At 37.5% G+C, this 23,791-nt stretch overlaps 1 protein-coding gene across 1 annotated transcript; it reads left to right on the plus strand.

Moving 5' to 3' along the window:
- Window positions 1–758: 758 nt before the first annotated feature.
- plaat1l (phospholipase A and acyltransferase 1-like) lies at window positions 759–16,600 on the plus strand. Its single transcript, XM_028796956.2, has 4 exons — window positions 759–900; window positions 3,393–3,522; window positions 11,844–12,097; window positions 16,413–16,600. The coding sequence occupies exons 1-4, from the start codon at window positions 892–894 to the stop codon at window positions 16,476–16,478; spliced, it is 459 nt and encodes a 152-aa protein (XP_028652789.1). The 5' UTR covers window positions 759–891; the 3' UTR covers window positions 16,479–16,600.
- The last annotated feature ends 7,191 nt before the right edge of the window (window positions 16,601–23,791 follow it).

The raw sequence follows: 23,791 nt of genomic DNA on the forward strand, positions 1-23,791 counted from the left end.
ATATGCAAAATACGGCAAGCTACTGACTGTGCGCTGAATGGCCTTTTCCAATTAAAAATTTTATTATGCTTATTTTCTTACAATATTTGGTTGTCCATAAGTACCTGATTCAGTTTACTGTGGTTTGGGGTTATTACAGACAATGAAAAAGTGTGTACAGCCTTAATAAAAATCATTAGCCTTCCGGTCAGTAACTGCTCGGTATTTATTCTGATACAGCAAATTGTGTTACAGAACCTCATAGACACAGGTCCATACAGACACTGCACATTAGAATTACTGAAGTGCATAATGCAGAGAAGAAGCCATTAGAGGGAACAATATCTTAATGGATGTTTTGTTATTATTTCTTTGATCCATCCATCCATCCATCCATTATCCAACCCGCTATATCCTAACTACATGGTCACAGAGCCAATCCCAGCCAACACAGGGCACAAGGCAGGAAAGAAACCTTCTTCAAACTAACCTACATATCTTTGACATGTGGACCAGCATGCTTGAGGAATGTTTATACTGAGTCATGGAGAACAAGCAAACCCCACAAAAAATGTGACTGAACTCATACTGAACTTTAGTCTCCTGGAACACTGGGGGTTAATTTCTGTGCCCCCTTGGTATCTAACTCATATCTAGCAGTCACAATGATAGGTGTACTTATATCATTTTTTTAAAATGCAAATTATAAATGATTAGTTGAGAACTTTACACTTGATTAAAATGCATGCCCGTTTCACTTCTCCTCCAAATCACACTTCCTTTTCTCTGTAAGCCCCACTACTTTCAGAGAAGCTCACTTGAATATCTGCCTCCTGCAGTTGACACTAATCAAGGGATACTGTTGTTGATCTGAATTCAAGCATTTTAAGACCAAGGAACATTCTAATCTAGATGGGTTTGGTAAGACTTCTCTAACTGCTTATTTTCCTTTTGTTTTTATGTGGTGATGCACTGGCAGAGGCATATGGTCCTGTCGGCATGCAGATGCTCAACTGGCTTTCCTCTTATATGTGAATGGGCAACACAGCTTGTGGAAAGCCAGAGGAGCTGCATATTTTCAATAGTTCCAATTTGTTTCTGTTCTGAAAGTGTTTTACTCCACATTAATGTAATTTAGGTCTGTGGTACATTTCATCTTTGTCTAAGATGTCTTGCAAATATGAACTAACTTGAGTTTTAGTTCACAGAACTTTATCTTATCACCCACACTTTCTAGTTATAAATCCTATCCTGGTGAAACTGGGCTTGGAAAGGTGAGTAAATTTGAAGAGCTGACTCAGTTAAAATGAAGAGTGTGTCTGCCTCAGACGTGCTTCACTCATCAACAGTTGCACCTGTGTCTGACTATTGCAGCTGTTTGCTTTAAAAAGTCTATTTTGGAAATATTTATTACAAAAAGGGGAAAGAGCCACGTTAGTGGCAAATGTCTTCAATTTTACATGATGTGTTTGGAAACATAAGGGTAAGTGCAAATACTGAAAAGCATACAGTCTACATACCAGATTCTCAGGTGAATGAGATTTTGCCTCAGGTACAGTAGTTAGTGCTGCTGACTCACAGGTCCAACATCTTCTTTAGGACTTGTATATGTTTTCTTCAAGTACTCTCATTAATGTCCTACCGCATCGCAAAGTTGTGCGTGTTAGAGTAATTGATGACCTACAGTTTGGCTAGAATCAGAGTGTGCCCTATGATAGGCTGGCATCCCATGCAGATGTAGACTGTGGCCCAAATGACCCTGAATTGTACTAAGGGGATCCAAAAATGGATCAATGGATGGATAGCATCAAATTAGCAGAGTTTTAGAACTGCTGTGGTGCTTTGATCTCAGAAGTAACCTTCAGCCTTCACTTTGTGGTCCAGAGTAGTATTACATTTTCATGTTATTACAATATTACATCCAAATAATAATGCAGCTTCATTGTGGCCCTTGACACTGGATGACACTGGGTGCCAGCCATTAGCCCATCACTAAATATAAAAAAATCGGGAGTGTGCTCCCCTCAAGTTTCTTGTATTGAGATAGAGGAAATGGTATTCAGAACCACTTCCAGTTGTGCAATATTTCTCAAATACCATATCTCTTTGTTTCTCATCATAACTAATTGAGAATATTGATACACAATCGTTTATCTCTATTTATAACCAAACATTATATTAAAATTATATTTTTGCATTTATGCATTACCTAGATTATGTGCAAAGTAAAAAGAGTTATAGTCACTAAAAACATAGAAAAAGTGCTAGAATTATATAATATTTGTTGCAATAATGTGGGGGCCAGAGTCTGTCCCAGCAGCATCAAGTGCACAATAGGAGCCAACTCTTGACAGGAAAATAGTATATTGCAGGGTCCTTAATAATAAAAATAATAATGAATGCACAATATAGTTAATATATTGTACTGCAAAATATGACATATTCACATTTACATATTGAAACAGTCCAAAATGGCTGTTATGGTTCATTTGCCACACTTCACCCTGAAAACCACAACGCTGTTAGGTCTCTGGGCTGCAGAAGCCAGGCCTGTGAGCCTTGCTGCACATGTCTTCAGTTTGCAGTGGGACTCACAGAGTCATATTCAGGATTTGATACAATATATGAAATGCTGAGGATAATACTATTCTTGTTAAAGATGATGTCGGAAGAGACAATCCCTTTTGACAATACCTGAGGAGTGCAGGAAAGTTAAACAGCATAACAACATGTGAGACTTTCATGTAGTAGTGGTGGTTCCATGTCATTAGACAATAATGATACTAACATGTCGGGCCATATTTTATTTAAATGATTAAGTAGCATGTGTAACCAGTCCACAGTAAGGCTTTGAAATCAAGAGCCAGAGGTCACCCTTAATTGCAGAATGTGAAGAACAAAACTGGTCATGTTCACATTTATAATCAGGAGCTAAGTTACCCTTCATGAAGGATAGTGTATTTAAGTGCAAAACAGAGTAGCAGTATTGATTGCAAAAACCTTATACTGTTAGGTACAGATACCACCTATTTGGACAAGGACGCTAGTTCTTATTTTAGTTAGTATGGTCAACTTTGGTGTGTGATCCACAGTATAACTGAAAATCCAAGGTTCAGACTTCTTAAGACATGAACTGTGGTGAAAGCATAAAGATAAAAACATTCTCTGGCGCAGTGGTGTCACAAATGGGATGCTCTTAACCATGTGTGATAAATTCAAGAACAGAATGTGCTAGTAAATGAAAAGACATTAAGGAGTTACCTCAGAGTTGTGTTCTTCTTTTAGACAATACCAGTCTCTGAAATTTTAGGATTACAGTTCTGTATATCAAAATAGATGTTATCTAAGGAGAGCAGTGTGCACATTAATGGAACCTAAAGACATCGGTGTTATTTCTGTCTTTTCTCTTAAAGAAAAATTCTCACCCGTTACTTATTCCTGGAGACATCATAGAGTTTCCCCGCACTAAACATCTGTCCCATTTTGGAATATACTATGGAGAACGAGATGGTGTTCCTTATGTAGCACACTTGACGGCAAGAGGTATGTTTTTTTTAATACACGGTTCAATTTTTGTCATGGATTTATTTTGTGATGGGTAATACAATCTGTTCTGTTGGTATTTTGGTTAGGAAGAAAGTTATAAACAATGAAAAATTTACATTTCTTAAAATTTCATTAACAGTCTCTCTTAAGGAATAAACATTACAATCAATATACCTCAATATACAGAAGGACATTCATGCAAAAAGACAGACTAATATATTTGAAGGAAAGATTGATTTCTTTTCTCCATAACCCCAGGCCAAGACAGGTTGAGAATTAGGCATCAAGATTTACCAAAAACCACAGGACATTAGACTGGCCTATGGAGAAGGTCACACTGAGAAAATGCAGAAAGACTTAGGATAACATTCAGCTTTAATGTTTTGTTGCTCCCCTGTAATTTTATTGATTTATTTTTTATATTTACTGCACTGTAATTTAACTTGTAGAAATTACTGTATTTAAGACTAATAACAAAGAATCTTATGAAGGCAATTCAATGAAAACAAGGAGCACAGGGTGACTGATGTGAACAAACATTTAACTTCATCCCAACTTCAGTACCATTGTTAAAAGGACTTTGAGTTCTGCAAACACTGTAATCCCTTCTTGTAAGAAACGGCTGCTGATAAACACCACTTTCTCTAGTATATTAACACATTGTGATGCTGACGCATCCCATTTCATTGATCTTTTTAGGAAATTTACAATTCCCCTTCTTTATTTGATCACATTTTTACTCACTTAAAAAAGGTTTTGCACAACAATGAAAGTTTGAAATAAAGCTGACAACAATCCCAATGATACCCACCCATGCCAAAGCCATGTATAGAAAAGGGACAATGAAGTAGAAATGGGTATGTCCAGGTAGACATGGTGGCCTTTTTCAGGCCTAGGGATAAAAATCTTGTAATGATTAGAAGTATCCAAAAGAAGATCAGAGAAAGAGACAAAATTGTAACTTTCATTGTCCACTTGACCCTAAACCACTTGGACCAAAGACCAAGGTTGTGGGGATGCTTTGGACAACACTGTGCCTCTTGCTTTCTCTTAAGTCTATAAGCCATTGAGTGAGACATTGTTGCTCTGGTACCACTGTGTCAGAAGGTAAATATCTCCCCTGCAAGGCATTTCTTTATTTCTGGTGACCAGGCTTTCAATGGTGGTGTCATCACCAAATCTGATGTTTTATTTTGGTCTGTGTTCAGCCACTTTGTCAGAGATAAACGCATAATATAGCAGGGGGATCACCACACTGTTCTGTAGGGTGCCTACAGTAGGCTGAGTATCAGAAAATGTTTAATCTGACATTTTCAAAATTTAAGTGAGTAAATAAGATTGTGAGTTAAAATGCGCATAGAAGAAAGATGTAGTTAAAACGTCTTGTTCAGGCAAAATATTTGGTGGTATCAAAGTGCATCCTAAGCATCTAATAATGCCGCAGGTGGTAAAAAAAACGTCATTTTGATGGTGACATTTTTAGAGGGTTTCCTTTTGTAACCATATTTCTTAAACCTGACCTCATCTGTTCTGTATAGAGAGGATTGTCTAGAGACATATCTGTGCTGAAGTCAGCCTTTGAAATGATATACTGCTGGGAGAATTTCTGATTACATTAGCCAGTTACAGCACAGCAGATGACAAAGAGTGTTATACAGCAAATATCGCAATACAGAACTGATACCAAAAGGATCACACAAATAAAAAAGAGGTCACAGAGCCATCCTCTCATATGTTCTACAGAGCAAGGTGAGTAATATACACTATGAAATGGTACTCTTCACTTTTACTTACAAGGAAACTCAATTTTTTAATTTCTAGACCTTTAGGTTTTGCACTTATGGTTTCAGTGTGCGGAAAAGGGTCAAGTAGCACAGCAGGACTAGATAGGGTCTGAGTGACTTTCAGCCTGACCAGTAGTTGATGTTGAAGTGCCCAAAGGCTTCTCTCTGTAATGATGATGACATCTGGATGCATCTTTACTACCACGACAGTTTTACAATTTTTTGTGCCTATTTAGTTGAAATCGTTAAAAAGAATTTTAATACATTGAACATAAGATGCATTAAAATTTGCTTTTACTTTCTCTATACACAGTGAAAGAAGATATTGCTTTGAATTTCTGACTTTGAATTACACCCTGGACACAATTTGACCAATTTCAATGAAATGACATTCAATCCACATCTATGTGTGTGTTTGAAAATGAAAAAATGAAAAGGTGCAGGTCTAGTTTGAAGCATTTTATGAAGATCCTAACTGTTTTCATTGACATTTATTAACACATGTACATTGTACAGTAAAATTCTTACTTGCTTAACAGAAAAACATGCACTGCAAGATCACTCTCCCTACAGCCATGATCAGCAAGCTTTATTAATTAAACATGGATTAAAACCTATACATTATTCCTTTCCCAAAGGTGATTTATTTACAAGTAGCCTGAAAACCAAAGACATTGGGCTGATGTCATTTACAATAAGGTTTACTGTGTATGGCACTGTTGCTTTTTTTTCTTAAAAATATTTAAACTTAAAGTGATTGGGAATGAAATGTCTATACTACTTGTTTGAAATGTTTTTGAATCTGTCAACTATTTTTGATCAGTGAAAAAAAAATCATTAAAAAACATTTAATGTAACTGACATGCTCACTTTGTGATACTCCAATACTTGGCAACCTCTTACTCGTAAAAGACGATTCTCATATGAAGTGAGCTGTGATGTTGGTTCTGTTGTTTGTACGTTGTGAACATAGATGTGCTGCCCACAACAGGGATAACAGAATGAAGAAACTTGTGTGACCCACTGGTTTTTGGTACACGTTTAGAGCTAACAATATGTGCACATTTTCATTAGCTGTACATTCATTGTTTTATGCCATTTTCTTGAAGCAGCAGACAAAAGTTTCAAGTTGCATCACCTGTGGTGGTTATGGCACACAGCCAGATGATTATTTATAACCCATGCATTAGTGACTCGCTGTAAAGATCTCTACTATGCATTTTTCTTTATTTTTAAATTAAAGCATCCCTTGAATTCAACTAGCCTAGGATGTTGGAGATGTCTGAACAACTAACACATTTAAGGCTACTGTAAGCCTCTAAGAACAGTAGTCCCACAGAGACTGGCTACAAGCACACATTTTTAAATATCACACTGATTGAAAAGTCACTCAAAGCAATTTTGATTTGTGTTTTATTTATCAGATAAAACTAACACCAAAGTCATCCAACTAATAAGTACCTGAACTGAGTTTTCCATTATAGTAGCAGGCAGTCAAAACTTATCTTGGAGGCTTGAGGCACAAGGGACAGCAATCTTTGTCAGATCTTATCCAACCCACTTATACAATTCAGGCAGCCTATACATATCCCAGAAGAAGACACAAAGAAGTGGTGCCAGTCCATGGAAAGGCATACTCATGCACAAGCACACCTTCATCACAGGAAAATTTTGAGTGGCTGCATAACCAATCACACAAGCATTTGGGATATAGGAGAAATCAAAACACTTAGAGAAAAGAAATACATACTTATTGGAGAAAGAGAACACAGAAGGGTTGTTATTAAGTCTTTAATAGCTTTTATTAACTAAAGCACTAATTAACAACAAAAAAAAAGTAAAAATGTCAGATTTCCTTCTTGTATTCTGTTTATACTACAGTTCTAACCTGCAGGTGTCTACTATGGTGTCATACTCCTACATTGTCCAATACCAAAGACAAACTGGCAAACGTCTGGAGTGGCATTCAGGAAGCTGTGAGAGAATCAAGAAAGTAAAATTGACCATTGTATATACAGTAGTTACCATAAATATAAGTAGTTACTCGCATATGCAAACTTAAATAGCATTCAAGACAGAAACTGAATTCAGGTTCCTGGAGCATTAACTACAGCACCACCTAAAAGCAAATAAAAGAAGTGTCATTAGTCAGTCATTATCCAGCCCGCTATATCCTAACACAGGGTCACGGGGGTCTGCTGGAGCCAATCCCAGCTAACACAGGGCGCAAGGCAGGAACAAATCCCCGTGCAGGGCGCTAGCCCATCGCAGGGCACATGCACACACACACCAAGCACACACTAGGGACAATTTAGGATCGCCAATGCACCTAACCTGCATGTCTTTGGACTGTGGGAGGAAACTGGAGCACCCGGAGGAAACCCACGCAGACACGGGGAGAACATGCAAACTCAGCGGAGGGAGGACCCGGTAAGTGAATACAGGTCTCCTTACTGCGAGGCAGCAGCGCTACCACTGCGCCACCGTGTCACCCCTCCAAGAAATGTACATTCTTTTAAATGACAAATATATTTCTCTGTAATGTTTCTATAGAGTTTGACTAAATGTTATGTAAATTATCCAAACTATTATTATTTACTATAGAATCTCTACTTGAATGGTTCCTGTTCTGCATGCTTAACTAGATTGCATGCAATCAGTTTTCTTAGCACCAGAAATTAATTTTAGCAAGGAAAGTAAGAAAGTAAGAAAGAGAAATGTCACGTAAGGTCAAACAATGAATAATTATTACACTTGTGGAAAATATATTCTTCATTTTGACCTTTCAAATTCAACAAACAGGAGGTGGTGACAATGTAGCATGCTTCACATTTACTTATTTTAGTCTAAATTATGTGGAGGTGGCATAATGAGTAGTATTTTCACCTCACTGAGCTTGTATCCTGGTTCAGTTTCTAGCTGGTATACCCTCTTTGTAGTTGTTAATTGTTCTATATTGCTCACATTGGCTTTTTCTGGAAATTCCAGTTTCTTTGTATTGTGAAAAGACATGGAGTTATGTTAACTGGTAACTCCCGATTGGTCTGTTTAAAAGAAACCAAGAAGCACTTTATCACATGACGAATTTTGTAAGTCAGGGACATATTAAGTTGCCAACAAAGACACCATGATGGCTTCTTTAGAATGTTTAGATAAGATATTGAGACAATATTGCTATTAGATGGCCCAACAAGTCTGATGAGTTGAATGATGCCTTTTTATGTGCTCGTATGTGCGTACTGTATAATAAAACAGCATCTTTGGTTTGGTTCCTTTTTGCAACAAGTAGTGACTCCTCCTCACTATGATCCTTTTACAGAGAGAAGGAAAATCAGGAAAAAGATACATCAATGTGGTTCTCCAAACACTTTATCTTTTTATCATTGGAAATGGTTTACTTTACAGAGGACTTTACTCTTTGTTAAATGAAAATGTTAAAGGATTAAATGATTGATCACATTTACATTGATCACAGGTTTAATGGCTTTGATGTACACCATGACAAAAAACAGCTAGAGACTGGATCATAAAGAGATACCTTATTGTTGTGCTTAAGCCTCCATGGTGTGCACCAATGCCATCTGCTGGAGCCTGAGAAAAATGCACAATACTCAACCATTCAAGAAACAATTAGACAACTCCCTAACAGCAGACTCCATCAACCCATTGTTAGATGTGCTTAGTTCAGTTCACTGTTGTACAGAGTCATAGCATATCTCAACAGCATCAGGTAAAAGTGTACAGCCATACCATCACAGAGCATATAACATAATATGCCTGTTTTCAGAATGTAAAAGGAAAAATAATCATACATTAACTGGAAGAAAATGCAAACTCCACACAGACAGTGAAGCTGGGATTCAAACCTAGCCATTTAAAGGTGTGAGGCAGTTGTTAACCACTGCACCCAGGGTGCTTTCTTGGAGTATTTTTAGCCACAGGTTCATTACTCCTCAGTGTAATAAGATGTGCCTCTGGGGATGTTTTCTGCTTGCTACCTTTAGGTACTTCAATGTGTCGTCCTAACATCCCTTCCTTCAGTCCATCCAGAATTTTTTAGTATTTTTAGTATAGCATTTATTGTATATGTTTTTATTTGATTATATTATGTTCAACTTTGAGTCAAAATCTGTGCATTATGTTTTTATTTTTATTTATTTATTTTCTGCATTGTTGCAGTATGCATTTGATTTTCCTCTTGAGGTTTATTAAAGTATATCTAATCTAATCTAAACCATATTTATATGCCAAATCTTATTTAGATCTGATGAGCTTTAGAAGATATCAACATCTGAATGATTTACTCTTAAGCTATACAGTACATGTTTTAAATCATTAAATAAGCATTGCTTCAAAAAATTCTTTTTGTTTATTTGTTTTGTCCTATGTTATATGATTTTCTTCAAGTATTCTTTTGCTAACAGGGTAAGAATATAGAATCCATGTCTCTATCCATCATCCTTCCAATTATGTTCTAATAACTAGTATATTTCTTAATTTTCTTGGGACTGATTGTTGTGAACTGCTGGAATAGACGTTAACATTTTTTGGTCCTATATACTGTATATATATATATATATATATATATATATATATATATATATATATATATATATATATATATATATATATATGTATTGTGGAAAAAGCTCTATATAGGCGTCAACCCAACACCAGCAGAGGCACGTATAAAATTAACCAAAAACATTTATTTTCTTCAGCTGAGGTCCACGTCTTCCCCATGTCCCTCAGCCCTAACACAGTCCCAAAACACACCACAATAAAGCAAAACACCACCACAAAACACTCTTCTTCCTCCTCCAAGGCAGCTTCGTTCTACTCCTCCTCCCGACTCTGGTGCCCGGAGTGGTGACTGTCGGCCTCTTTTATAGCCCACTCAGAAGTGCTGCAGGTGCTCGTTGACCTACTTGAGCTTTGGTGTTCCAAAATATTGGCCTCGATGCAACCCAGGGGGGCTGCCAACAAGTGGTCCGGGGGACGTAGTGTGCATCCCATGACTGCTCCCCCAGATCCAGTGTCAAAGTGGTGTCCTCACCAGGCATGGGTCCCGGCCATCTTCCACAATATATACTACTACTACTACTCGCATTGCTTGTCCACCCCACAACCCCCACCTCCAGGGGCGCATTTCACGCTAGGCACTTTGCGTCTCTGCCACTCGCGTTGTGAAGGGGTGGGGGTGCTGAACGCATGTTAAAGACGGATCATCTGCTGGCTTGCTGCTAGCTGCTACCAAGCTGCATGGTCTGAATGTTGCACTGCATGCCGATCATTTAAAAGCCTGTACACAAGCTGCTGTTGCTGTGCTGCGTGATCTGCAAGTCATGCTGCGCGTCGATCATTTAAAAGCCTGTACAACACCTGCTGCTGCCGAGCTGCATGATCTGCATGTTGCGCTGTGCAACGATCATTTAAAAGCCTGAACAGCAGCTGTCCTTCTGTCTCACTTGCTTGTCTCGTGGGACGTTAAAGTGTCTCCGAGAAATTGTATGTAAGTAGGGCGAGATGTGCAAGAGGTCTCGCGGGACTTCAAAGTGTCTCTCCGAGATGATCACGTCTCGACCCAAGATTTTTATATATATATATACAGTGGAACCTCGAGATACGATCACCTCTGTATACGAGAAATTCAAAATACGAGGAAAGTATGAGCGAAAAATTCAGATCTAAATGCGAGCATTGGCTCACGTAACGAGCCACGAGCCAGGCTGTGGGTATAGCTCGCGGCTTAGCGAGGGGGCGTGGATACGAGAAATTCGCTATACAAGCTCAGTGCTGGAACGAATTAAACTCGTATCTAGAGGTTCCACTGTATATATACAGTATATATTGTGACAGATGGCCGGGATCCATGCCTGGCTGGGATGCCCTTCACCACATCTACCAGGGGGACAAGGGTGGGAAGCCCAGTATCTTCCTCTGGATGCTAGATGGCAGCACCCCTGGGTTGGAGTTCTGTGCAGCTCTGTGGGGTTTCGCAGGCGCCGCCAGGGGGTGCTGCAACAGGAGCGGCTGGCCCCTTTTGGGCACTGGTTTCACCTTACCCGGAAGTGCAGCCGGATGTCAGCAATCAACCACCTGGAGCACTTCTGGGTGCCTGATAAAAGGGAGCCAGCAACCACCACTCGGCAGCCAAAGTCGGGAGGTGGAGGACGAAGCTTGCTGAGGAGGAGTGGTGGTGAGAGAAGAAGGTGCTTGGTGACTATACTGTGGTTTGGGACTGTGTTGTGGCTGGGGGCCTTTCATGGGAAAGACGTGCCCTCCAGCTGAAGAAAAATAAAGGTCTTAGTGTTTTTACACGTGCCTCTGGTGTCAGTCTGTGTTGGGTCGGGCGCTATAGAGCATCCTTATCACAATATATATAGTTTTTCCTTTTCCATTTCCATAAGCTTTTTGGATTTTACAAAAATATTTAGAAGCAGCAACAGACACAGGCATACAAAAAACCAACATCTTAACCAAAAAATCAATACAATGCCTAAATCAGTTTATATTTCAAAATTTTTCTTGCAGAGTCTGATGCCAAAATCCTGCTGTTTGGAAGAGCACTGAAGGCTGAGGTCAAAATAGACCCCCTTTATGTAGTGGGGGCAAAATATAAAATAAATAACTACCTGGATGGAAAACACAATCCACGAGACTACTATGGTGTCATTAAACCAGAGATTGATGAGGCAATAGGAAAGCCTGTCACCTATGATATCCTCTTCCACAACTGTGAGCACCAGGCAACACTTCTCCGCTATGGAATTAAAAAATCAATACAGGTAGGTAATTCTATGTTTTTATGTCTGCTATTTTTTATCCTTATTAGACGATGTACCAATATATTTAAATTACATGGATACACAACTGGCTTGAAACTACAATTCATAATTTGTACAAGTGCACTAAATAATCCTGGGATGATACATACCATGAAATAAATGCATTTGTTGTTGAGAATCAGCCTGCTGTTATAGTGAACTATAAAAGATTTATTAAAAAATATAAATTGTAATTCTCAGAATGTAGACTAATGTATACATTTTTCAAATAAACTCATAAAATAGCATCATTGTATTTCAATTTATGTAATACTTTGCATTCAATCTTTTATTCATTTTTCTGCAATACAGTGTTGTAGGTGGGCTGAATCCCACCTCTGTTCTACTTGCTTCTAGCCAGGAAGCAATCCCAGAAGTGGTATCAGTCCAATGCAGGGTGCATTCACACTCACATCAACACACAGTTTGAAAAACACTTAAATTAAATGTTAACACATATGAGAAAAAAGTACCTGCAGAAAAAACAGACAGACATAATGAGAAGAAGCAATCTGCTTACAGATAAGAGTCCATACCAAGACTTGAACGATCAACTTCAGAACTATAAAGCCTCACAGCAGACAATGGTAATATGCTGCTCCAGACTGCTACTGATCCTCTTATTTATTGGAATAAGGGGACTTCAAAAATGAATAAAGGAGTGTTCCAAAATGTTCAATTGTAAAGTGACCTAAAGTGTGCCAAGAGCCTCATTGATTCATTATACTACTAAGAGTATACTGAATATTAATATTATATTTCCAATATTTTTAATATTAATGGTTTTAAAACTGGCAACCTGTTTAGAGTTGGTTGTTGCCATCAACTAGACCAGGGGTGTCCATCTCCAGTCCTGGTGGGCTGCAGTGGCTGCAGATTTTCATTTTAATCCTTTTCCTAATCAGCAAGCAGCTTTCACTGCTAATTAACTCCTTTTCCCTTCATTTTAACAGCCATTAAAGCCATTATTGAATATCATTCAGACTGTTCATTTTCTATTTTTTCTAAGACCCCTCTCAAGATGTTTTGGTGACCTGAACAGACCAACATGACCGAGACCTAGGGGCGGACTGGCCATTACGGCATTTGGGCAATGCCCGGTGGGCCGTAGACTCTGGTCTGGTCATGGGCCAGCCGTTTCATGAAATAAATTTTATGTACTCGTTACTGTTTGACATTAAAATTAATTTTCTAAACTACTAAACATTATTTGTCCGGGTTATATAGTCCTATATAATATACTGCATTATGTCATCAAGTTGTTTTAGTTGTCAGTACACAACGTTGCAGTGAAAAATTTGGTCAAACCTGCCTTTGCCGATTTCTGTTTCGATATCGCTGCATTTCAGTTAGTATATACATTATTGCAATTTATTTTATCTCATATCAAGTATTTAAATTCTTCAGTACTAATAATTATGTATTTTGCATTTTATTGTTCTCTGGTTGACTGCGTGAGCGATAATTAATGGTTTTCAGCTGTGATTACTAGTATGATGAAATAAAGTTATAAAGCACAGGATAGGAATTTTTCATATTAGGACAGAACATTTATAGTTTATCGTTAAGTTCATGGAACCTTTCAATCATGTGAGGTTTTCATTATAACCTTGGTTATAATTTATTCCGTTGTAAATGAGCAGCTGCTAGCCTACTAGGGCACTGGCACTTGGACATGACATTGACATTTGACATGTACTCTAATAACGTGTAAGCCGCGTTACTAAATTTTTATTTTTCATTACATTTTATTTCTAAGCATGTCATCAAATTTTAAGTTGTGTCTAAACAAGTGTACAGATTAAGTTTGGCAACAGTTTAGACAGAGTTCATATCATAGGCTCATAGCAAGTAGCGAGCCACATACTCATCACAAATTTTAAGAAAATTACAATGAATAATTGGCCGAGTGGGTCGATCTCGTCACCTCACTTGTTGAAGGATGCCCAGGCCGGTTTTGAGACCCAGGCCTCTCCTGCCGAGACCTTCACCTTTCTTTATTTTCAGGTTAGCTGGTCATGTGGTCTGCGGTGGGTTGGCGCCCTGCCCGGGATTGGTTCCTGCCTTGCACTCTGTGTTGGCTGGGATTGGCTCCAGCAGACCCCCATGACCCTGTGTTCGGATTCGGCGGGTTAGAAAATGGATGGATGGATGGTCATGTGGTGGCTTGTTTTGTGTCTCATTATTGTTTGGCTGCTTATTAAGGAAAAAGAAACAACTAAGGGGTCTGAGTCACGCCAATTAAAACTAATGCAAAACAAGTTAATCAGAGGCAAAAACGGTCTGCTAATTGAGAAGATGGTCAGAATGAAAACCTGCAGCCACTGCAGCCCACCAGGACCGGAGTTGGACATCCCTACACTAGACTCTGAAGTAGATTAGGTTTGAAATTTTTACTTTTTATCAGCCTGAGATTATAATGGGTTCTTTAGCTATATTCTTTCATGTTCAAACACTATCGATAGATAGATAGATAGATAGATAGATACTTTATTAATCCCGATGGGAAATTCACAATCAATTCACTATCTAGTAGTAATATGAAAATAATTAAAATTACTTTTTAAAATGAACTTTTATTATGATTGGCCAGTGACTGTACTGAAAAAACAGTATTTAAAGTAGAATGATTTCACCGATTTAAGCAAGATGGAGACTCCAGGGACCTGGTTTCTAATCCCAAATGGGTTGCCATGAGTGTAGTTTGCATATTCTCTTGATCTTCTCATGAGGTTCCCCCAAGTACTCCTATTTCCTTTGACATGCCAACAACGTGTAAGTTTAATTGGAAAAGCCTGAGTAAATGTAGATTGCGAATAGCTCCTGTCTTGTGGCTGATGCTATAACAAAACTTGAAGAAAAAGGTTCTAAAATCTTAAAACTGGGGTATCAAAATGAAACTTGAGACCAAAACTGCACATCAAACAATGCCTAACCCTTTCGGCCCTGGATTTTCTGTTTTTATGGGAAAAATTATTTTGTGAGATATTCTACCTTTGGGGTGTCTAGGAAGCGCAGAAATGATAAAACAAAAAATTATCACTATTATTATACAATAGCTGGCAAATACTTCAGTACTACTTATTTCACTCCCGTGTTTCGAGGACTGTATGCCAGTCTCTGCAGTCCTAATAATAGCATGCCCAGTTCCAACGGCTGCAAACATACCTAAGCTTTACAAAAACGGCTGCATATATATGTACTAGTAATTGGATGTCAGGGCCGAAAGGGTTAACAATCCTTAAACATACGCTTCATCATTTTTTTCACATAAATACAAGACATTCAATGCACATATTTCTAATCATATACAATATAGTACCTAATTTTGTATAAACCCAAACACTACAGCCAACAGAAAGTATTAATACAAATGTTATTCTGAATTTAAAGCCCCAACCTTGATTACACCAAAACAAAGCAGTGGCACACAAAAATACAAACATCTTATCATAGTTGCTCTTATTACTTGTAAATCCAGACAACACAGAGGGATAAAGCAATCCAAAAATGATGCCTTAACTCACTTTTCTTCCACAAGGTGCAAATAGGCCTGCATGTCTTCAGATGCGCAGAACAACAGAATCCCCAATTTAAATCATACAGTGTTTCGATCACTGACTGGGCATGTATCTAGAGGGCCAATCTACAGTACATTCAACATCTGTTGGGACTATCCCAGTGTCGCTGTCAAGGACATTAACAATACAGAAACCTGTCAACTGTATGACTAACATAAACCAATCAAGATGTAGATATTAAAAAAACAATAATGCCAAATATGCATACACACACATGTTTATGCCTCTCTATATATACATATAAAAGTTTTCACAATTATGAAATTTGTATTGGATTGCTACTTCTTTACATATGCTGCCTTGACTTGTTGCTGTTAATATTGTGTATTAAGGGTGATGCTGCAATGATTATTGTTTGTCACCCTGCTAACCTGTTACTAAGCATTGGAAAATGAATGGCTGGATAGTTTTTATTGAGATACTGGCTATACTACCTTTCATTGCAGTAATTTCCCAAAAGACATCGAACTATACTGAAAAAGAACAGTAGGAGTGAATGTAAAAATCTTATTTGGACTTTAGAACAAAAAATACTAAGAATAGGATCTGTTTCATATACAGTCCAATGTGGCATTAAATTGAAGCCACTCTGTAATTTCCTTCTGTTATTTGCTTATTAAGCAAATGGGTCAGACAGTGAACATACTATATTCTATCAGAAATCATACCTTTTCTTGTTTTTTTTTCTCTTTCAGATTGAATGCATTTACAAGAAAATATATCCAATTTGGGAAGAATGCTTTGAAAAAAAGAAACTATAGGAAAGAACTAAAACGTTGACAGAAAATTTTAACCCAAATGACCACTTTGTAAATATATTGTATATATTTATTTAAACTTACACACACACTCATTATATATATATAATATATATTATATATATATAGTATACATGTATTTTTGCACTTTTGTGCTAGCAGTCTCCAAGTAAGTTCAACTTTTCAACTTTTGTTGAGGAAGGTGGGGAAAGAATCCTGAAGAGAATAACTTCAAAAAAAGTATTGTTTATACATCTGCTTACACATAACAGAGGTAATAATGCTATTTAAAATAAATTCAAGTCAACAAAAAGATTTTTCCTTTTTTTGTTTTTTTTTTTATGTGTGTAACCTCTCAGGAAATTTGTATATCTCTCTGACTAATTGTTTTCCTTAAGTTCATAACAAATTACTGTGTTGTCATATATTGTTTATATCATTACAAGTATGTTTGATGCTTGACTTATTTGCCATTTTGACATTGCAATTGGTAGAGCGGTGGCACAGTGGACAGCACTGTGGTAACTCAGATTAGTGTTGTCTGTGTGAAGGTTTCATGTTCTCCTCACTTGCATGTGGGCTTACTCGATGTACTTTAGTTTCTTGCCATATACTACAGTATAGACATGCAAATTAGATTAAACCATTTTTGTAATCTGGGTGTGACTGTGTCCTGTGATCCACAACTGATTCCAGGCTAGTACCTGATTTCATTGGAACTGGCTTTATCTTCCTATGGCCCTTGGATATAAAAAATTGATAAAAAAATTAATGAATGAATGTTAAGTTTATGTCAGATGTCAATTAACCTATGGTATGCTTGCTAGGTTTGATCAATAAAGTTTGCAATTAAAAATGCACTTTCAATCTTTTTTTTTTTTTTTATTAATCCTGAAGGAAATTATAGTTTTTTTCGCATACCCCTTGGGGTCAGAGCGCAGGGTCAGCCATTGTTCAGCGCCCCTTGAGCAATTGAAGCTTAAGGGCCTTGTTCATTTATATGAATGTTTACAAGACAGTAGCTTTTCATAAATATTTACAACCTTTGTGTGGAAATTTGACTGAAAAAAATGAGAAGTACAGAATTTCTGACAATTATTATGACGATCAGAGATACCCTTAAAATTTCAGAGGCTGTACCTTCACCGTACCCTTGATGTCACCCTCTGAAGTAAATTATTTTGGATCATCTGCACCCAACACATCAGTAGAATTGTGAGACCACTGTATCATGATGACTTCACTGTCATACTATACCATGCCATACCATTTTCTAATCCTTCAGCCTATCCGAGCAAGGTAGGGTGCAATGCAGGGACAATCCCCTGGTCACAGTGCCAGTCCATCGAAGGCTAAACGCACTCATGCACACACCACACAAACACTAGGGCCAATTCAACTAACCTGCATTTCTTTGGTTTGTGGGAGGAAACTGGAGCACCTGGATGAAACCCACGCAGACACAGAGAGAACATGCAAACTCCATGTAGGGACAACCCAGGACACAATTTTATTATCATGTTCTTGTTAAAATCTTAAGACTTTCCTGGATGTGTAGTTTTGGGCATTACTCTTCCTATTTACAGCTGGATACAATGCTGCCATAATGGGACACACCTGACTGGCAATGATGCTCAGATATGGCATTTAACTTCACCCAACTTAGATCAAAAGAGCAAAAGACCTGTTATGAGCTACGTAAACACACCCCATACCATTACAACATATGGACCAGCCGAAACTTGTCAACTGCCACGACACCTTGTTGCTTTCTGCGGACAAGAATGAATTGCAGTTGGATCACTGGCTACCATAAACTATCCACGACAGACTAAGACAAGATGAATGTTCTTTAATGTGGCACACTCTTGTACTCATCTGTTAGCTGATGGACCATAGCATGTATATTATTCAACGCCCATCAGCCCATATCTTTAGTGATCAGTTTCTGTTTATAGAAGAACTGCCTTTGACTGAATGTTTAATGGTGGTGGCCCATTTTGATTTAGCTATAACACTGCCATGCATGAAAATTTCAACAGTGTTTCTGTTCCTGACACACTCATGCCAATGGAAATTTGTAGGCCTATATTTTGACCAATCCAATGAAGTTCAGATATACTGTATAACTTCTTTAATAAGTTCTACTAAGTTTAATAAGCACTATATTTTATAAAGAATAATGAGATTTCAGCTTCTTCTGGTTCTACAGAAGTTCTTACAATTTCTACTGAATGCTCATTTCTTCCACAGTATCTTGCATTCTGTAACTTTCATTTTTTAAGTCATGATGCTTAGCCTTGCCTCCTAGGTAAACTATGATTTAGTCCACTATGTCTGCTGTTATGTCCAATTAATATTATTCGTCTTGAACAGTACAAAACATTTCATTGTAGATGCTTTTGTTCAATAAAATGTGTGTCTTGATTAATGTATGTGACATTTCATTTAGCTGAAGCAGTCTCGATCACTATAGTTAATATAAGCACCAAAAACACACAGACATAGGGTTCCGCTTCTATCACAGGATAATATATAAGAATGTTGTAGAAACATACTATTTAACTCATTTTAATATAGCACACTGATATACTAACCTAATGTGCCGTACACATTAATTATAAAATGTTGCCATAAAATACAAAATAACATTCAATAAAAACACATGAAACACCAAGCAATCTGTACAGAGAAACAGAAATTCACGTGTATATCTCAGCAAACCCTGTGTTGTACAAATTAAGTAAGAAAATGCATAAAAATAATGCTAGCATAAATTGTATAAATATATTAACATATGGTAAAATGACGCAAGTAGAGAGAAAAATAACATTTTGATCTATTCAAATTTTCTGGGGCTCACAATCATTAAAAATGCAAATTGAACACCTGTCTGGCTTAGGATAGCTGGCATCCAAAACTTTTCCTGAGTATTCTACAATGTACTAATATGTAAAATATTATCTAGTACTTTCGTGGCATCTCATAAGGTTTAAGGTTACATGTTCTGTCCCAACTTCTGATGCATTGTTAGACTCTAAACAAGTCCCTTAAAGTACTGCATCGATTTAAAAAAATGTATTTTATAGGTAAAATGCGTACAGTATGCTGAAATTGTTACTCACATTTGGGAAAGGTGTCCATAAATAATAATAATAATAATAATCAAAGAGGACACTTTAATATCAAGTGGATTCAGCCCAAGTAAAGTGAGTATTTTAATGTAAGAATCATGAATACTGTATTTGCTTTTTTTACTTGAAAAATTTCTGTAGCACCTTCATAAAACACTTCTGTTATAATTCCTTCATTTATATACAGAAAACCAACTTTCCCAAGACATTGTCTTCAATAAAGTACTCAAGCACTTTGACAGCACAGGCTGGCACAGGACAAGACATTTAAAAAAAATTAAATGGCTGAGGGTAGTCTCTTGACAGTGACAGGCGGGTGGTCCCACCTCTTGGAGGATCACCCACAAAACACATAAAACATAGCAGAATAAACATTGACTTATAGAAACTAAATCAGCACTTTTAACATAAATAATTAATAAACTAAACATAATTGTGACATTTGGACCTATAATAGCGTTTACCATCTGCTGAAAATGATAAATGCAAAGCATTTTATTAGTACACAACAAACACTTTGAAATGGGAATACTGTAATGCTCTTGAGTGTTCCACAAGTGACACTGTAGGTACTGTGTACTGTAGTTCCACTTGGTTGAATTCATTTCAATTAAATGAATCTTCTTCCTTTACAGTTGAGTACCACACCAGTAGGCCACAATTGATCATATATATGATAAAACTGGGAGATGTATATGTGTCACATTATGGCTGCTCTTATATGTATATTCACATTATGTGCATAATTCAGAAGAAAGAAATGAGCTAAAATAAAAACAGATTGTACTGTATACCTAACTAAAGGCTTATACGAAGATAAATCAAAAAGTAAAGGCAATTTGAAAATTACATGGAAACTGGTTACTGCTTTATTTCCAAATTGCTTTAACTTTTTGATTTACAATCGTATCAAAAAGTGATTGATGCTTAGAAATTCTTTCAACATAGTGTAATTGCTAATGGGTGCTTGGGAAACCAAAAACTATATTTTTGCTTTCTTTTCGGTCTTGCAGTGCATCTTCAAAAAAAGTGGGGACGGGGGCAAATTGGGGCCAGTAATGAGAGTAAAAAAATTAAATAATGATGTGATTTCAAATGGTTGTTGTCTACAGATAATTGTAATTATGATTTGGTAAAAAAGTAGTATCCACGAAAGGCTGGGTCTTCGAGGAGCACAGATGGACAGAGGATCTCTAGTTTGTCAACAGATGCAAGGGATTACTTTGGCAAACCTTTGTCAAGCACTACAAGAGTTACATTCACAAATGCCACTTAAAACTTTACTTTGCAAAAAAAGAAGCCTTATGTTAACATGTCCAGAAGCAGCACTGACTTCTCTAGGCTTGAAGGCATCTAGAATGGTCCATCACACAGTGGAAAAGAAAATAGTGGTCAGACGAGTCAGTATTCCAGATAATAAGGACCGCTCGGACTGCTATCAACAACAAATCTAAAAGCCAGGGTCTACCATGGTATGGGGTAGTGTTAGTGGCCCTGGCAAAGGTAATTTATACTTATATGATGGCAGCATTAATGCAGAAAGATACATTGAGATTTTAGAGTAACATATGCTGCCTTCAAGATGACATCTTTTCCAGGGATATCCATGCATTTTTCAACAACACAATGCAAAAACAAATTCTGCACACATTACAAAGGCATGGCTGTGGAAGAAGAGGGTATGGGTACTGGACTGGCCTGCCTGCAGTCCTGACCTGTCCCCAGTAGTGAATGTGTGGAGAATTTTGAAGCATAAAAATGCAACGACGATAACCCCCGTACTGCTGCACAACTTAAGATTTGTTTGTAGGAAAAATTGGGACAAAATAACACAGGAAATGCTTCATTACATGGTATCCTCAATGCCAAAACATCTTTAAAGTGTTGTGAGAAGGAATGGCAACATTACAGAGTGGTGAATGCTTTACCATCCCAACTTTTTTTGGAATGTGTTGCAGGCCTGAAATGCAGGAATGGATGTATTGTGGCCACCAGGGGGAAGCTCTGGCTCTGCAAACACCAGACACAAACAGGCTCTGGACACAAGTCTGCCACAGGCAAGAGTTTTTATTCATGGGAAACTCTTCAATAAAGGTTTCCTACAACACAGCCACAGTTACAAAGCACACTGTAAGATTAAAGCATCTGCAACACTTTTTATCTCTTTCTCCATAACTGCCTCCTCCACTCCTCCCAGCAAACTTCATCTTCATCCTCTCGACTCTGGCTCCCAGAGTACTTCTGGTATTTCAAAGGCTTGGTCCGGGAGTACATGAAGGTAAGGCTGGAACCCAACAAAGTAGGGCTCCCCAGTCCCAGCAGCACCCCCTGGCAGCACTCACAGAACCAAACAGGGCTGAGCCATAAGACTCCAATTCCCATGATGCCTTAAGGGAATCCGGGGTGCTGCTGCAAACCAGGGGGGCTGTCATCTGGCATTCTGAGTGAGACAATGTCCTGTGCATGTTGTCTCCCCATGTCCTTCCACACTGAGGGTATCCCTCACAGTATATTAACAAATGAAATGAAGTATACCAGACAAAATATTAAATATCTTGGGTTCATACCGTCTGCAATGAAATAAAAGTCAAAGTAAATTTGAGAATCACTGTGTTTTTTTTTGTTTTGCATTTTCTATACTGTCCCAACTTTTTCTGATTTGGTGTTGTATTTTGAAAGCAAACTTCAGATAAACCTTTGTATGAGAATGTGCTATATAAATGTTTTTGTTGTTCTAAACATTTACTGAGTGAACAGAGGGTGAAAATAGACTCAGTAGCACTGGAATTGACTTGTTTGGTTGCAACAAAACAAACCAGAAAATGTCAGCTGGACCACAAGACTGACAGGCACAACGTATGATCCATAGATAAAATTATACAGTGGATTCAGAAAGCATTCAGACCCCAATCTACACATTTTATTGTGCTGTAGATTTAATTTTAAATGGATACATTTTGAATTTTTGTCCATTAATCTACACTCAATAATCTAACATCACAAAATGAAAACTTGTTTTCAAAAGACAAAAATCTCTTTTACATAAGTATTCAGACAGGGGGTCCCCAGGACCAAATATGATAAACCCTGCCAAAGAACATTTGTGAAGAGATCTGATGGCAGTTTATAGATGCTTCACATCCAATCTAACAAAGCTTGAGAGGATCTGCCAGGAGGGATGAGATTAAGTGTTGACATCCAGGCATACAAAGCTTATGCAGACTTACCCAACAAGACTTGAAGCTGTAATTGCTGCCAAAAGGACTTCTACAAATTAATAAATCAAGTGTCTGGATACTTACATAGGGGAGAGATTTCAGTTTTTTATTTTTAATAAATTTGCAAACCTAGTTTTCACTTTATCAATAGGGTTTATTGACTTTAGCTATATGTGCAAAAATTGCAAATTTATTTAAAATTAAATCTCTAACACAATAAAGTGTGCAAAAAGTGAAGGGTTCTGAATCCATAGTATAAGCTAACTGTAAATTGTAACTGACGTATTTTGGAAGATTTCAGTATTATAAAGTAAAATGTAAAAAGCAAAAGTGAAATTTAGATGCCCACAGAAGGGTACATTTACAAGGGCATCCATTATTCAAACAGCCGGTGTTGGCACTCAAAGATAATCTTAACACGGTGCTCCAGATACTAATTAAGGCAAATGTTTCGTGGCCATAGATGTTTGATGTACGAAAAACTCCGTATCCGTGATTATAAATTAGGGTAACCAGACATCCTCTTTTTCTTGGACAGTTCCTGTTTTAGATGCTTAAAATATCAGTCCGGTCGGGATTTCAAATTGCTCATTACAGAGAATGGATATTATTATTATTATTATTATTAAAAAAAAGTTAATGCAATGCCAGTAGACGGTTTGAACTTACACACGCCATATGCTGATGTTGCTAGAAGACGCGAAGAGGTTTGTTCAGAGAAAAGCATGCATGGCTGTTTGACAGTTCTTAGGAAGACGATTGCAGATGACAACCAAAGTACAAAAGATGCACCAAAGCAAGCGTCGATTTAAAGATGAACTGAGAAATAAAACCCCTTGTTCCCAACCATAAGGAAGGGGCAGTCGAAAGTGCTCTGTGTTCTTCTAACAAAGAAGTAATAAAATATCACAGAGCACTTACTGAAAACTTTCTGTTGTTGCTCTTTCTGAGACACACAGACTAA

Source organism: Erpetoichthys calabaricus, chromosome 3 (genome assembly GCF_900747795.2).
Source record: "Erpetoichthys calabaricus chromosome 3, fErpCal1.3, whole genome shotgun sequence".
Taxonomy (NCBI): Eukaryota; Metazoa; Chordata; class Cladistia; order Polypteriformes; family Polypteridae; genus Erpetoichthys; species Erpetoichthys calabaricus.

Bases quoted from the DNA above. Each gene is read 5' to 3' on its own strand.
- plaat1l (XM_028796956.2), top strand. The intron at 3,523-11,843 runs GTATGTTTTTTT...TTTTTCTTGCAG, and splicing joins AGCACACTTGACGGCAAGAG to AGTCTGATGCCAAAATCCTG. The intron at 12,098-16,412 runs GTAGGTAATTCT...TTTCTCTTTCAG, and splicing joins GAATTAAAAAATCAATACAG to ATTGAATGCATTTACAAGAA.